The sequence below is a fragment of the Pipra filicauda genome, unplaced genomic scaffold (assembly GCF_003945595.2).
Source record: "Pipra filicauda isolate LSUMZ 115617 unplaced genomic scaffold, ASM394559v2 scaffold69_size3009148_pilon, whole genome shotgun sequence".
Lineage (NCBI taxonomy): Eukaryota > Metazoa > Chordata > Aves > Passeriformes > Pipridae > Pipra > Pipra filicauda.
This window is the reverse complement of record NW_024104864.1, coordinates 1,229,238-1,244,783: the sequence shown is the minus strand read 5'-3', so window position 1 is coordinate 1,244,783 and position 15,546 is coordinate 1,229,238. Positions and strand designations below refer to the sequence as shown.

General features: G+C 35.2%; 1 protein-coding gene across 11 annotated transcripts in view; it reads right to left on the bottom strand.

The window, feature by feature from the left end:
• Positions 1-15,546, bottom strand: part of STXBP5L (syntaxin binding protein 5 like) — a 192,674-nt gene that overhangs the window by 101,271 nt on the left and 75,857 nt on the right. For all 11 annotated transcript variants that reach the window (XM_039388892.1, XM_039388893.1, XM_039388895.1 and 8 more), the window contains exon 5: positions 201-335. In XM_039388892.1, the coding sequence (XP_039244826.1) occupies positions 201-335 (135 nt within the window). The remainder of the gene's footprint in view (positions 1-200; positions 336-15,546) is intronic.

Sequence of the window (15,546 nt, the reverse complement as noted above, 5' to 3'; positions counted from 1 at the left end):
TATAGTTACATGGTCTCTATCATAAATCTGAATTCCTAATGTCCTGGAAAAGCCCTGTTAATATTGCAAATGCATTCCTTGAAATAAAAGGCTTTCAAAAGATTTATTAATATTTGTAAAAACAAGTATTTCTTAAAAATTATTCTTAAGACAGCTATGAAAATGACCACAGACACAAATGAAAGAAAATCTGCACTTACAGTTCTATTGCCTTGTTCCACATGATAACATATCCCGAAAGAATGAAGGACTCAATATTTACAATGTGTGTATTTCCCCTCTCTGTTCCAACATACAGCCATTTACTTTGGAAAGGTAGATGGCAGTAAGTAATCCTGGAAAGGAAAAAAAGAAAACATCAAAAAATTGTGACCGACTATCATGTCAACAATATTTTTTAACACTTTTACAGATGAAATAATTATTCTTTTCATTTTATAACTCGAGAAAAACATGCCCAGTAGGTGTAGCATTCTGAAGAATGTGCAAGTTTGGGGGGTCATCTCCAGAAAAATCACAAAAGAGAACATGAAACAAAACAGGGCCATCCTGTCTGCCTATATTAAGGGCTGGGAAAAAGAGCCATATCGCTTGAGCACTGAAGTAAGTCTATCTCCATGATACATAAATTGCACTTTGATAGTATCCAAGATGCTCGAGTTGGGTTTTCTTATTTCCTTTCTTAGAGTAAGCAATTTTTCTAGATGAACAAACAGAAGTTAATGGATGTCAGTGGGATTCATGTTTTGTACAACAGAAGTGTAACACCATAATTCACACAAGTAAACATTCATTTATTTGGTATCTGGGAGAGTAGTGCCCTAGAAAAAAGCATTTATCAAAACTGAATTACCATAGAAGACACACTCATATTATTCTTACAAGATGATGAACCGATGCTTTATTATCTTGGAAAGATGTCATGACAATTTCTTATGATAATACATAAAAGTTTTCACAGATGATGAATGAGTAGATTCAAGTTTCTTTCATATTTTAGTTATATAGATATTAAAGCAAAACTACATCTATATGAGATAAAAAAACATTTACTACTAAAATACAGTGGAATGCATGCTACCTACAGAGACTGAAACTTAATCCAATCTTATGATACAGACTGGTGAATTTTGACAAAAAGCAGTTATTTTGCTTGGTTTGCCATAGGTTATTATATTTATCATTCATTTCCACAAGCAGGCTATTTTTCGCTTTTATATATAAACTTGATTTTTTTTTTCATTCTTAACACTTTCCACCACTACCAAAGTAAAAACAGTATTGAAGAACATACATATTTAAAATTTTTCATTCTTATGGTACAGCAATCTTTCTGAATGTATTATAGAAGAGTGAGAGGAGTGTTGATTCAAGTGAGACTTAAGTATGATAAAGGTTTGTTCTATCCACCTGTACAGGACTAAATTTTACCATTAGTTGTCTAATTTTGGCAATAATTCCCGTGCCTTTAGTGGAAAGAGAACTAAGTTTTTGAGAGAATTGTTTTGAGAATGGGAATTATATTTTAGTATGTGTAACTGAAAATGCCTTCAAGCAGCAACATAGTACTTATACTGTGGGTGCAGTCAAATCAACACATGTCCAACAGAAACAGTTGCAGAAGGTATATGACACCTACGTGTTCCTTACTGGAGTTAAAGCTATTAGCTTTATTGTTCTGTTTATAACAGGTGCAAAGAATAATTTGCCCTTTTCACTTTGTAATTTTACAAATGCAAAGTTGTTTTTCTCGTATGTCCTGATTCTTCTCCTTAAATTCCAATTCTTTTGCTTTCTCTTCAGGTGCACCATTTCCTACACTGCTGGTTAAATTCATATTTAGTCCAGTTTTTTCTTCCATTTCTATACTAGTTCTTCTTTTCTTTCTTGCACTGCAAAGCGTATGGATGCTTTGTTAGGTCCCAGCCCATAGAAGACTTCCCTGGTTGATAAGCCCTCTTAAACATTTATGTTTGCTCAACACTTGTTGAGCAAACATAATTTAAAATTTAAATTAAAATCATTTAAACCATTAAATTACAGGAAGAGAAAATATTTTTGACTTTGAAAGTGTTGAAAATGTGTCTGTTCTAGGGACTGACAAAAAACTCCTGAGTTACAAAGTGAACCCTAGTTGACTTAAAAGCTGCTACTCCAAATGCTTGCAGTTGTGTCATCAGAGCTAAGCAGGTTCAAGTCCACTTAGGACAATATTATTTTTCAGTACGGAGTACTGCAGAAAACTTGGTCTCTGATATTCAAGACTGAATCCAATACCTTGATTATAAACAAAGTTTCAAAATCATCTCAGACACCATATGAGACTGCTTTGGGCTGCTTTTTCTGATCCTTGTGAGTCCCTTTCAACTCAGCATATTCTGCGATTATGTGATTCTCCTTTTTGAAATTTGCTTCTAGGTTATGATCTCCCCATCAGACTATGTGGGTGCCTAAATTCCCAGATATTGCATGTCCTCTATTTGCCTGCCTTAGGTTAAATATTTCAAGATTATAATGCTCTAAGAGCAAGGTCCTACAGAAAGAAAAATTGGACTAAAGTATTAACCACTAAGTAGTTAGGCCGTAAGTTACTAGACTTAGTTTCCTGCTGGCCTATCTGAAATCCCAGACACCAGTTGGTACTAAGTCTGTATATATAATATGAAGGACCAAAAGAGAGTTAGGTATTGCTAAAGAATGAAGAAAATGACCACAAATTTTCCTATTTTCCTAAGCTCAGCTACTTCCTCTTAAATAATTTAATTGTGTTTGAACAAATTTATGGGACAGCCAGACAAGAAATTAATCTGCATGTTGTTTCTTCCACAAAGAAAACTACCCTATGAGTCTTCATTGTTTACCCAAACTGTTATTAGACATTATGAAATACAACCTTCTACAATATGTGAGCTTATAAGAAAATGTTATTCCCTTACAGACAATCCAGATATGTAACAAACCTATTAGAGCATAGGGGTTACTAGGCATTTTAATACAATATATTGCTAGGTTTCACCAAACAAAGCCATATGATTTTCATATTCTCAGAAAACTCTGCACTTCCCTGAGGCACTTTGATTTTACATTATGTAAATGAAATGCAAACTGCTTTATATATTATTGACTTTTCACTTTTACAGAAAATATTAACTTGACTTTGAGGCTTGGAAGCTTTGAAGCAAGACTCAGATTTTTAACGAACATCTTCCATTTCAGTAAGTACTGAAATTACATAATGATTTCTTCAAGAGAAAACAATGAAGTCTCATACTGTAGTTTTCACTGTGGATGAAAGGCATTCTATTATATGATTCCATTAGTTATATATCCCACAAGCAAATTAAGATGTCCTTTGATGCCTTTACAAAAAAGAGTCAATAAGCCAGAAAGAAAGAAAGGCTGTTTTTCTTCTTAAGAAGGTAGGGGTTGTAGTAATTTGTGCCAGGATGAAGTGCTTCTGACAAAATTTAATCAGATTGTCAATCTGATCAAGATAACATGGAACCCAATTAAATGGAGACCTGAGAATTTGGTCAGTGTTGATCACTTAACAGAAAGTCAGAAATGAGGATATTATACATTCTTAGCAGCAAACCACAGTATGAGTCTCATTGATCATTATAAGAAATAGTAAAAAACATTAATTGATACCAAAAAGGTGTTTCTATTCTGCCAGACTAGTCTGTAACATTGTATTGTTTTTCCAATGTATTCAAAGCACAAAACAGGATATGGAATGTAATATTAAAAAAAAAAAAATCAAGAGGTGTTAAATAAAACACCTAAATCACAATTTATGAAAAACTCTTTTCCTAAAGTCCTGAAAACACTTCTAAAATTATGTAAGCAACATAAGAAAGAGAATGGAATAACTGAAAGCGGCATTGTCAAAAAATTGAACCTCATTTTAGAAAACAATCTATTCTGACAAGCAAATCTTGAAAAGATATACTTTTCAGCAAATCACAGCACTTTACAGTCTAACAATCGTGGCCAAAAAAACCTCACTGCATATTAGTAGAATACCACAGTGTTAAAATAATTTAGAGTGCTATATTCTCTAAAGCACTAGTAAAAACTCTAAGATTACTTAAAATCATCTTTATTTTATTACATTAATCATATTTCTCAACGAAAAAATAAACCCTCAATTTGGATAACACTTTTTTCTGTCTCTGTTTTGTTATTTTTGTTTTCTTATTTTTAGTATGAAAAATTTTGCTGGAACACTATTATTGGTGGAAAGTGAGGAGAGCTGGTGAAGGGGGGGAGCAAAAATTGCATTTTTTGTCAAAATTATAAACAGTTTTTCCAATTTAATTATTTAATTTCTTATTCCTTGATATCAAAACTGCAACTAAATTTATATGATGCCTTTTCCCTTTATAGAGGTAATCTTAAATATGGACAAGCATTCAACATGTGTAGCCCTTATGCCCAGCACTGACTGGAAGAAGAGTTCAGTTTCTGTAAGTTCCTACAGAAAACAAACATCAGCTTGAACTCTTTCTCAGAATCCTACCAAAATAAACTACACTGTCCAGGTTCTCAGACAATATGGAAATCTCACAGATTTACAGGAAAAGAAAATGGCGAAACATAAAGGAGCGTTAACTTGGGAATATGAGGAGCTGACAGGAAGCAAGCCCAGTAGCTGCAAGGCACACCAGTTGTGGTCCTGGGCTAGCTCTCTGCTCCCTGTGACTACTGAGGTACCGCCACTGTCTTACATCCAATTTACAGTGCATTGTCCCAGCATGGACGAATTCAGCTGCTGAGAAAGCTGATCACCTTCTTAAGTAGGTTATGCAAATCAGAAATCTACCTTTTCATTACTGTTATCATGGCTTGCCTCCTGACTTGAGGAATTTTCTTCAGAATTCTCTGGTGCTTCCAGTACTCTCCACTAATTTATGCTGTTTCCTTCATCTCGTCATAACCACAAGCTGTTCTCTTGCCACCTGATAGAACCATCATTCCTGGTACTAGCCAATGACTGGCTGATGTTCTGTCAGGTCCTCTTTCAAAGCAGGTCTTTTTTGAGAGGAATCTGTGGCCTGTATAGCCTTCAATGAATATTGACAACAGCGGAAAACCACTGCATAAGCCCTTCTGTTCCTTCTTGACTTCTGCAGGATTTCTTCTCCCCAACACTGGAAATTACAGTTGCTGAGGGTGTCTTGTGACTTTCTATCAGTCGTCGTCTCCCTCCTTTCACCCAACTCATTTTCTTCCCTCATACTCCCTTAATGTTTTGGTATTTTTGAACAGTAGTAATACAAAACAAAGAAGACCATAGTCTTCTAGCGTCCTTTCTTCTCCAGTAGCTTTCTGAGGTAGCTTCTGGATAGCCAGCATTCTCAGAAAGTGTAAGTTTGCTTTTCTGTCCGTTCAGAAGGGAACATTTGAGCTGAGATTATCGCTTTAAGTCATGAAATGCATACAAGGAGATACAGACAGATATTCAGGCAAAGCAATTTATAGCTGACCAGAAGTGCCTGAACAGCACAGTTTAAAGCTATAGACAATGAAGAAAAGGAGTTATTTCCAGTAGATCAAGCAAAGGATGTAAATTATGAGCTCTCTGGAGGTATTTAATCTTCTCCCTGGACTATACATGAATTTGGAGTTCATCAGCTATAAATGACTTGTAAAAAACATGTACAGTAACAGCAATTCTAGCAGCCTGCCATCCACATGATGCGATGTGTTTGCAGCAGATGGTTGTGCAGTTCCCCAGATAAATGTGCATAGTAATAATAACAGTGTTTCCCCTGCAACATGGAGTGCTGTTATATACCAGAAAGTCCTAGGAAGGCAGAAATCCAAGATGAACTCCATTACCAGGAATTCCAATGTATAAATGAAACTCTTATTTTAACTTGCTTGAAGTTTATGCACAGTCTTTCGGGCTGACATAAGAGCATAGGAAATACTTTAAATAACTAACTGGCATGACTAACAGTCAAATGAAATATAGAGCAGTGCAATATATCTGGACAGTTTTTTTCTTCCAGGGTCTTGGTAATACTATATCACAACATGAAACTTTCTCCTGTTCAAACTGGATTCTTCAAATACCACACAACATAATTTCAAAAATTTATAGTAACCCTACACACACAGATCCTAGCAGAAAGTGAATGAACCAAATGTGCCTTTGAGATTGATACTTGTGGTCCACATGATTTTTATAAGTGCTATTTAGTTTTAGTTTCAATTGAAATTTAGGAAAATCTTCTGTTTCACATGTATTTTCTGCTAGCATAATCAGTTAACATTTATTTTGAACTAAAATCTATTAGTTCATCTTATTTTATGTTTTAATTATGCAGAAGAAGTGAAGTAGAACTAAAAACACACTGTTCATAAATTGCATTAGATCCCTAGATCCTGGTGACAGCATAACAAAAGGTAAAGTCCATTGCTATTTAGGGATATCTGGACACAAGAGGAATATTAGGGTAAATCATATTCTTAAAATACTGCATGAGCATTTCTGTCTCTGGATTTTTTCCACTTGAGTGTTATACAGACTGCTCAAATATTTTTTGTTTTAAGACTATCACAGAATCCCAGAATCCCAGAATATTCTGAGTTGGAAGGGACCCACAAAGATCATTGGGTCCAACCCTTAAGCCTGCACACGACCATCCCCAGAAGTCACACCGTGTGCCTTAGAATATTGTCCAAATGTTTCTTGATTTTTCCATCAAATTTGGAGTTATGTGACTATTCAATTTATAACTACTCAGTGAATAATCTCTAGCAATAAATTCTAACTTATTGATGAAAGTCACAAACTATTTACAATTAAAAACTGTGAAACAAATCATCATTTAGCTCACACACAAATGTCCTTATTTCCTGCCTGAACTATCAATACCTGCAAATTGTAGTACTACTTGAAGACATTACTTCAGCTTAGTCCTTGGAAAGTCATCTGTAGAGATCAATGTTTTAAAGAAAGAGCCAGTAAAGTTAATTGCTTTACATGAGGCAACATGTTCCCTGCAAAGAAACCCAAATGAAACATGGAGTCAAAGCAATGGTAACTCTTCTAGTTACCATTATATAGTACATCTGAGTGCCAAGGTCCCTTTCAAACTTGGTATGTCAGGGTATTCATTTGAACCAATCTGTCCACAGAACAGTTTTATTTATCTTTATTCTGTACTTCTTTAGATACAAGTATTAATTATAGTCATTGCTGCTTGTACAACAGCAGTAATTTAATTTGTTTATTGGAATAGAGGAAATAAACCTTTGGGGTTCCTCTCTTCTGTTTACTACTGATTTAATCTGAAATAACCCTAAAAGCCTGAAGTTAGGCCCATTCTTGATTTGTGAGCTTACTATTTCAAATGAATTTGCAATCACAATTGTAATTAATAGTTTACAGCATTTCATAAATACTTGTTTTAAGATACAAATACTTATGTTAACCATATAAAACATTAGTGTAGCAACTATATGAACATTTGTAATGGGTGCCAACATAAATTATTTACAAGCAGTTAACTCAAACTTAAAAGAACTTAGAACAAATCAAAAAGCATGTTCAAAAACATGTTAGATGCATTCCGTTTGATCAAATTAGTAAACCTGGAGATCTCCCTTGAATAAAGACTGAATTTATGAGGTTATTACAAGCCCTTTACAAGGACAAAGTGCAACCGGTCCTTTGGTTGTTTCCAGTTTTATAACTAACCTAGTTCTTATAACTAGTCTTCTTACAACTCCATAGAGGGTCAGCCTGGGCTGTTCAACGTGCCATAATACATACAAAAAGACAGCTGCACTATAACTTCCTATAATATAAGAATACAGGCATTTAAATTCACACTCTCAATAACTTAAAGGCTATCTGCTGTAGCACTGCATCATGTTACTGGGCACTACTGGAGCTCAAGATCAACTTAAAAGTCACTCTTGAAATCCCAGTGTACAAGGGCATGACGACCTTTGTAGCCTGTGTTACTAATAACTGTTTCATTTTCAGGGTGACAGAAAATTACTTTCTTTTGGGCAAATGCACAGCAAAGAGATGCCTTCTTTTGTCAACTCCCTTTTATGATTTTGAATGCAAATTCATTGGGATGTGTTACCTGTAGGAGCAAGATCACTGACAGTGACATACTCTCCCTGGCTAGATCTCTAGTACTGTATGACACAACAGTACTGTCGTGTATGAACAGGTGTAACATAAAGACTTAGACCCAAGAGAAAAAGACAAGGAAATTAAATGAATTGTGCTTCCTTTAATAGAAAAAGATGCTGGAAGAAACCAGCATACTTTTTATTGTCTTCTAGTTTGTTTCTGATGCCTACTCAAGGTCATTAGACAACAAAGATGAGAATAAAAACTCCACAAAATCAGTGAAGTGAGCAAATTAGTGAAACGGGGTTGGCAAACAGACTCTTGCTTTCATTTTTGGGGAAAGATAATGTACATGATCTTTCTCTTGTCTACTGGCTTGTGAAATCACTATTTCTTATTTGTAGTACTTAATTTGTCCTCCATAAATTTCTTTGAAGGTTAAGTAAAAATGGGTTTGTAATACCAAGCACAGTGACAGTGATGTGTAATACAGAGCATGATAAGAGCCACTGAATTTCTTAGCAATGAAGGAAAGCCGAATAACAAAGGATGGAAGAGGGAGATGGTATTCTCAAAAGATAAAGTTTTTGATTTGTTGATTTCATTGATTTTGTAGCAATTGCATTAAAAAACCCCAAACACCTGAAGGTAGAGTTTTTCTCATCCCTTCAGCCAACATTGTAGGTATAAATCAAAAATGCAGTTTTTGTTTCCCAATCTCATAGTTACAAAAAAGTAAATTGATACTTAGTTCAAAGATGAAAGGTTGAAACTTCTTTTTAGTTAAACAGTTTGGCTTCACAAGCATTTAGAAAAGTAAACTAAAGATATGTTAGCATTTAGTCCTCTGCTAGCTGCAAAATACTCAAATCTGTGTCAGACATTCTTACTAAAGTAAGTTTAAAACCTATTTTATATCAACATCAATCAAGCTATTTTGAATGATACTCTACAGTCACAATAAGACTGAAATACTGAAATTGACTTCAATGTAAAAAAAATTGCATTTTTACATGTGTATGCTTTTTCTGTCTATACACGTTGTTTCCTTAGCAACGTCTATCAATTAAAATCATGTAGACTTATTGGAGACCAGCTGTTCTCATTTGTTACGCTTCAGTAGACAGAGACTTTATGATTAATGATCCTTGTTTTTCTGCAATCTGTAGTCTCTCTTCTCTTCCTGCTCATGTACTGTTTAATGATATAATCTCAACACTGACATTACTAGCTCTATTTCTGATTTACTGGAATAATGCCCAGAGTTTATTGTGACAGAAGGAAAAGTATCCTAAATCAGTGCATTGGGTACTTGCTTGAAGTTGACATGTGCCTGGGCAGAAAAGAAGTGGTGTGGTTTCCAAGAACTAAATTACTTACTGCAACAGAATGGGTGCACGTTCCTCACTGCTTTAAGATATGACTGGAAATCTAATATAACAAAGGTCAAAGGCTAGATCTGAACAGAACTATGAAACATGTTTCAAAACTCTAATCTGAGAACTGTAGCAAGCTGAAAATTCCAACAGATAATGTAGACTGTTTATGCTGTCTGAACTTGTTTAAATTTTAAAAGGCATATTTTTTTTTCTCTTGTCTAATATAACTATGTGTGATATGAGGTAGATGATGCATTTTTGTATTACAGTATTGGGCTTCTCATTTGTTATGACTAAGAAAGACCATGAAACACAATTGTTCAATGTATAGCTGTGTATACACGTATTTTAAATTTTCCTATCCAAACCTGGCCTTAGAGCAATTTGGCAACACGGTTGCTATGTGAAAACAACATAACATGTTATCCTGTGTTTTCTCAGAAAAGTATAAATCTACTGACAAACATGCTTTATTTTCTACAAAGCATTAGAAACAACAAGCACACTGCTCAGCATATGATGTAAGGTTTGGCAGGATATAGCCACATTATGTCTACTGCTAAAGGATTTTTTCTTGAGGAAAGAAACCAACACAGAAGTTACCCAGGCAGTCAATCAGAGGTGGTCAGGTGACATAAAAATTAAATAATTCTGGACATTTTTTTCTTCCTTATTGAAGTAAAAACAAAACTTCACAAAGATGTTTTGCAAAATGGACTTTTGAATAGACACCTTTTTCTCAGAGAAATAATAGAAGCCAGAGTGACACAGAGGACGAGGTAGATTGGAAAAGAGGGTTTGTCAGGCCAGAGGTTCCTCTAGTCTCTATACTATTTTTAATCCTAAAGTAATTGTAATTGTGCTAGCTATGCATTTTTCTCCAGCAGTTCTGTCAGTCATAATGACTTCATGTATGTGTATGTGGTGACTGGTTGTAAGTCATCTCTCAGGGTTTTTTTGGCCCTTCTGCTATCAAATACAGTTGCTATTTCTGAAAGTAATTCATATATAGCAATTAGCCATTTTCTGTTTACCTTTTTTTAATGCACCAATGTGAGGACAATGTGAATTGCGTTGCAAATCATTGATAACCATTAAATAGAAAAACATTTGGCAAATTATTCATCACATTTTGTCATGTGTTTTCTTAAGTCCCAGAAACATGCTTCTAAAACAAAGATATATACATGTAACCAATGTCACATGGCAACTGATTATTTTCTAAGTAGCTGTCAAAAATCAAATTACTATATACTATGAGCTGATGTTATTATTGCAAATTTTAAGGTTTCATTATGGAAATGGAACCTTTATGTACAGAGCTGTGCAAAAAAAAAGAAAAGATCTTAACTATTTTAAAAAGCTCTATTTACCCTCAGAGAAGCTGTTTAAAAAACAGGTATAAAAGCAGATACTGTGGCATAATGCATTTAAGGACATTTTTAATTGAACTGAAAATGAAAATAATGTTGGCAGAATCATGGGGGACTAAAAATTCCTTTCAGGAAAGACTGTGAAAGTCACCATTAAAAAAGAATAAAAATTCTTAAATTCAAGGTTGGATCTGGACATAAACAGAGATCCTTCTATATATTCTAGAATGAAAAACCTGACCAGGACTTCTGTGATATTATTTTAGAGTAACATCTACCCTGGTGTGATTTAAGCATAAAGAAACCAAACTACTTTTAAACTAGACAGCTTAAGCTGTTGCAGCACTTTTTCTGCAGTGACACCAACTCAGATTGTATTACAAATCCCATCCAAACTGGTAAGCATAAATAAACTAAACCCAATAAAAGTTAAGCCATTCTCTTATCTATGATGTTGTGACTGTAATGTTATTACTACTTGCTCATATATACTTAAAAATACACACTAACTACAGTTCTGAGTTTCAAAAGGACACATTTTGGAAAGTTGTAGTAAACATGAAAGGTAGGTTTACCAAAGGTAGACTATTTCAAAATATACCATATATGAAATATGGCACATGTCAAAACTCAATACAGCATTTATAAAAACCATCACTATAAAATCCTATTTTAATGTCTATTTTCCACTTGATTTTACTGGAAAAGGAAATATTTTATTGGATATTTGAGAGATTTTCAAGTATTAGTTTTACAGTTGTTCTAATTTCACAAGTGATCTTGGTACTAATACTAATGAAACCTCTTAGGAACACAGTATTACAGAGGAAGGACAATCTGAACGAGTGAAGTACAAGAAATGGAATTAAATTTAAAATGCAAAGGGCAGAGCCTCAAACTTCAAAGAACTTCCACTTTAGGGTTGGAGTTCATGATACAGAAGTGATGGAAAGAGATAATTTCAATTTTGCTTGTCTTGCTTTGCTTCCACAGTTAAAGGCTTGCACTGAAAAGCAGCACATTCCCTGCCAGCTAGATATACATCAGGGAAGAAGTGTAATTGGTGTATTAGTCAATCACAGCAAGACCACAAACACTGATAAGATGAAGCCACATAAAAGGAAGATGCCATTTTTGCATGCATCAGTAAACATATTCCTGCAGAGATTACAAAAGAAAATGGTATTGTCAATGGCCACAGCACAGATGGGACCCTATCCAGAATATGTTTCCTTGATGAATCATCAGCTCAGAGAGAACTGATATGAGAAGAAGGGCCCAAAGGAAAGGAAAGGAAATGAAGACAAAAATTTTTAAAGGAAAACACAGAATCTTAATTTTTGTAGTGAAAAAAAAACCCAACCAAAAAACCCCCAGGTTGTGAATGTACATCAATGAGCTTTTTGTCTCCAGAGACAAAACATTTAGAATGCGTGATGATGTCAATACCAGAATATCATAAACAGGAAAAAAGAGCCATAAAAATAAATCTGGTCTTGAATCTGGAAGGTTTCTTGCCATCAGAAGAATGAAATGGACATGGAACAATATTCATGAATAGCAAATAGTAGATTTAAGCTTGAAGTTATATAACAGTGTAACAGTCTGGACTGTTGCATGCGGAGGAGACGATCCACACATCACTTAAACTGAGTAGGCGCCTGGGGCCACTTGTGCAGTGTGGTCTACAGGCTGTGCTATGCTCTATGAAACCCTTGGAAGCTGGATAAACAGAGCCAGCTCATTGTCACAGAGAAGCCTGCAGGCAAATCCCGCTCAGTGGTTGCACCACCTTCATCCAACAGTGCAGAGGGAAGCTTTAGTGTTAATGTCTGACAATAGAAGTAATGCATACAGTTGTGTGCATTACAAGAAAATCCTATAATAACTTGAATGAATAAAATGGGGTAACACTATGTATGAATGGGGCCTGCAATGCCTGCTGGCTGAAGGCCTGTGGGATGATGCACAGCTCAGGGTTCCCAGCATCTATACAGATGTAGGATTTCCTATGCTACTCTCTCATTCTTTGTACTGCTGGCTATAATAAATTGCATTTTGAACACTGACTTACAGTCTTCAGCGCCTTTCTTACCGGGGTCATAAGATGTTTTGTATATCTTAATACAAGACAAATTCAACTTGTTTATTATATGAAGGGAGGTATATGAGTTGTCTGGTGTGCAACTAGGTCTTCACTAGAAGGCCCATATGTTTAAGATCTATTAAAAAGAAAATTTTAGGGATCACCTGAGTTTTCATTCTACTTTATTGGAATTGCATAGTCTCATAAATCTCTCAAACCTGTTGATTCTTGGTATCAATAAACAAATCTATGTTTTGCATTTTTGCTTTGTTGATTGTTTAGTAATGTGTGTCAAAGAAAAAAGAAACCAAAGTGCTTGTGCTTGATTCCTTTTTATGACCAAGACATTCTTCATTTCAGCTAGATTGCATGCCACCTTTCCAGGACAAATCTGTGGCTCTCATTGATCCTACAGGTCAAGTGTGCTATGAAATATTCCATAAGATGATGTAAGACCTGAAAAAAGTATGCTATTTTTTATTTTTTATTTTTTTTAATTTTTTTTTTAATAGAGAAGACAAAGGCATGTGGTAGCTACATGAACATGATTTGGGTCAGTCTCACCAGAGAAACTTTCCAGTCTTTTGTCTTTCTGAAGTACCATCTGACAATGCTCATTTTCCTGCCCTGAAGTACTAAGGCCCTCCAGATCAAAGTTTTTTTATGAGCTTCAGGAATCTTTTCAAGCTCAATAAGTGCATGAAAACATTGGTTTTTGAAACGCCTGAGCATCATTGTTTGATGGATGCTGATGCAAGACCACACCACACATATAAAACCAACCAACCAACGAAAACCCAACAAAAACCAACAAAAAACCCTCCAAACACCAAAAAACCTGCAGAAGAAACTTTTATGAAATCTTCTTCAAGATGTGGAAGTGAATGCCAATCGCATGGTTTCTTTTGGTTTCCTCATTTTTTTTCCATCATCAACCTGAGAGAATTTACATCCTTTTCAGAACCCAGAAACTGTGGCAGGTTTCATGGTTAAATACTGCTTTACATTTGAATGCAGTGGTTCTTTGGAATAGTTAAATGCTGGACCACACCATGTAATCAGAACCTGTTTTGTAGTATAGCATGGCTGTGCAACTGCACTGAACTGTTTTCATGCTTGATGACAGATCTCTGACTAATTTAAAAGTACATAAACAATACAGAGTTTGCAGTTATACAATATCAACCAGGAGGTTCATTTATGAGCAGGCAAGCTATCACAGGAATTCAGTTCCTTGAACAGCCAGTGAGACAGGTAATCTACTTAAAGTAACTCACAAGTCCCTATCACACAAGTAAACAGATACAGGTACTGCTGAGACTGCTCAGCCAGTCACCAGTACCATTCAAGAGCCTCTTGCTGTCATTTTGATGAGGTTTATCTGCAAAGGAGAGACCAAATATTTTAAATGCTCTTAACAACACAGGATACAAAATCCTGCAAAGATACAGCAAGACAAAGAGACAAAGATACAGCTACTCTCAGGAAAGAATATAGACCATATGAAAAAATAGCCTTAATGCTCTCAGTCACCTTGTTCAAATACTGCACAATCTCAGCTGTAGGAGTCAAGTTTCTAATCAATAGTAAGTAACAGTTAACATAATTGCTCTAAAAGTCACCCACTTAAAAGGCTCCTCTTCCTCTGTGCCAGCATACCCTTAACACTGAAGGAAATGTCACAGATTAGAACCTCAAAGTCAGTTGTACAGATTGTGTCTCCTGGTGATTCTCCTGCAGAAGGGCACTTATGGTATTGTCATGGTATCAGTGCAGAGGGCATGCAGATGGATTTAAAGACCCAACAGAACTTGTATACCGTGTTCATGTATGTTAAGTCAGTGGATAAGTTGTTGTGGCTTATTTGTTACACACCAGTTAGCACTGGCTAAAAGAAGAAAGAGAGGAGGGGCTATTCCCCATGTCAGTTGACACAACTGAACCAGCTCAGCTTCAGAATGACAGAAGAACTGTATTCACAAGTGAAATTAGTGCCTGCAGGCCTAAAGGACCTGGATTTCACACTGTAATCCTTGCTGGTTTTCCTATCCCAGCTGCACTAATCTTAAACAGGAATTCGTAAACTGTTGTGTATTTAAAGCTGTACTTTCTGAAGTCTGCTCTCATTATAATAAAAATAGTTAAGACCTATAACAGTTTTCAGTGATTTTATTTAATCCTAATGTTCTTTGCAGCAGATAGAGACAGTGCCTAGTTCCAGTAACCGAGTTATTTGTCTTGCCTAAAATGCCTACTGAAGATGAATCTGGTATCTCCTATGACATCAAGGAAGGAAAAGGAGGCACTAAAGTATGGAAGGTGTCCATAATGTTAACCTTTAAAAATACTGAGGAGATTCTTACAGAGTGTTTCCAGAGATTAAAAAGTTTTACCTGTCCATCGTATTTGTAAAAGCAACAGCGAATCATACATTATCAACCATATGCTACAGTCAAGCATGTCTTTGAGAAACTGTCTTATCATTACAGCTCTTGGTATGAGGTCAAGCTTACATTTTTATCTTCTTGAAGGTTCTTAATGCATTGTATCACACTCCAAATATAGCAATAGGAATTTAAGATCATTACCTTATATTTTGATACATGG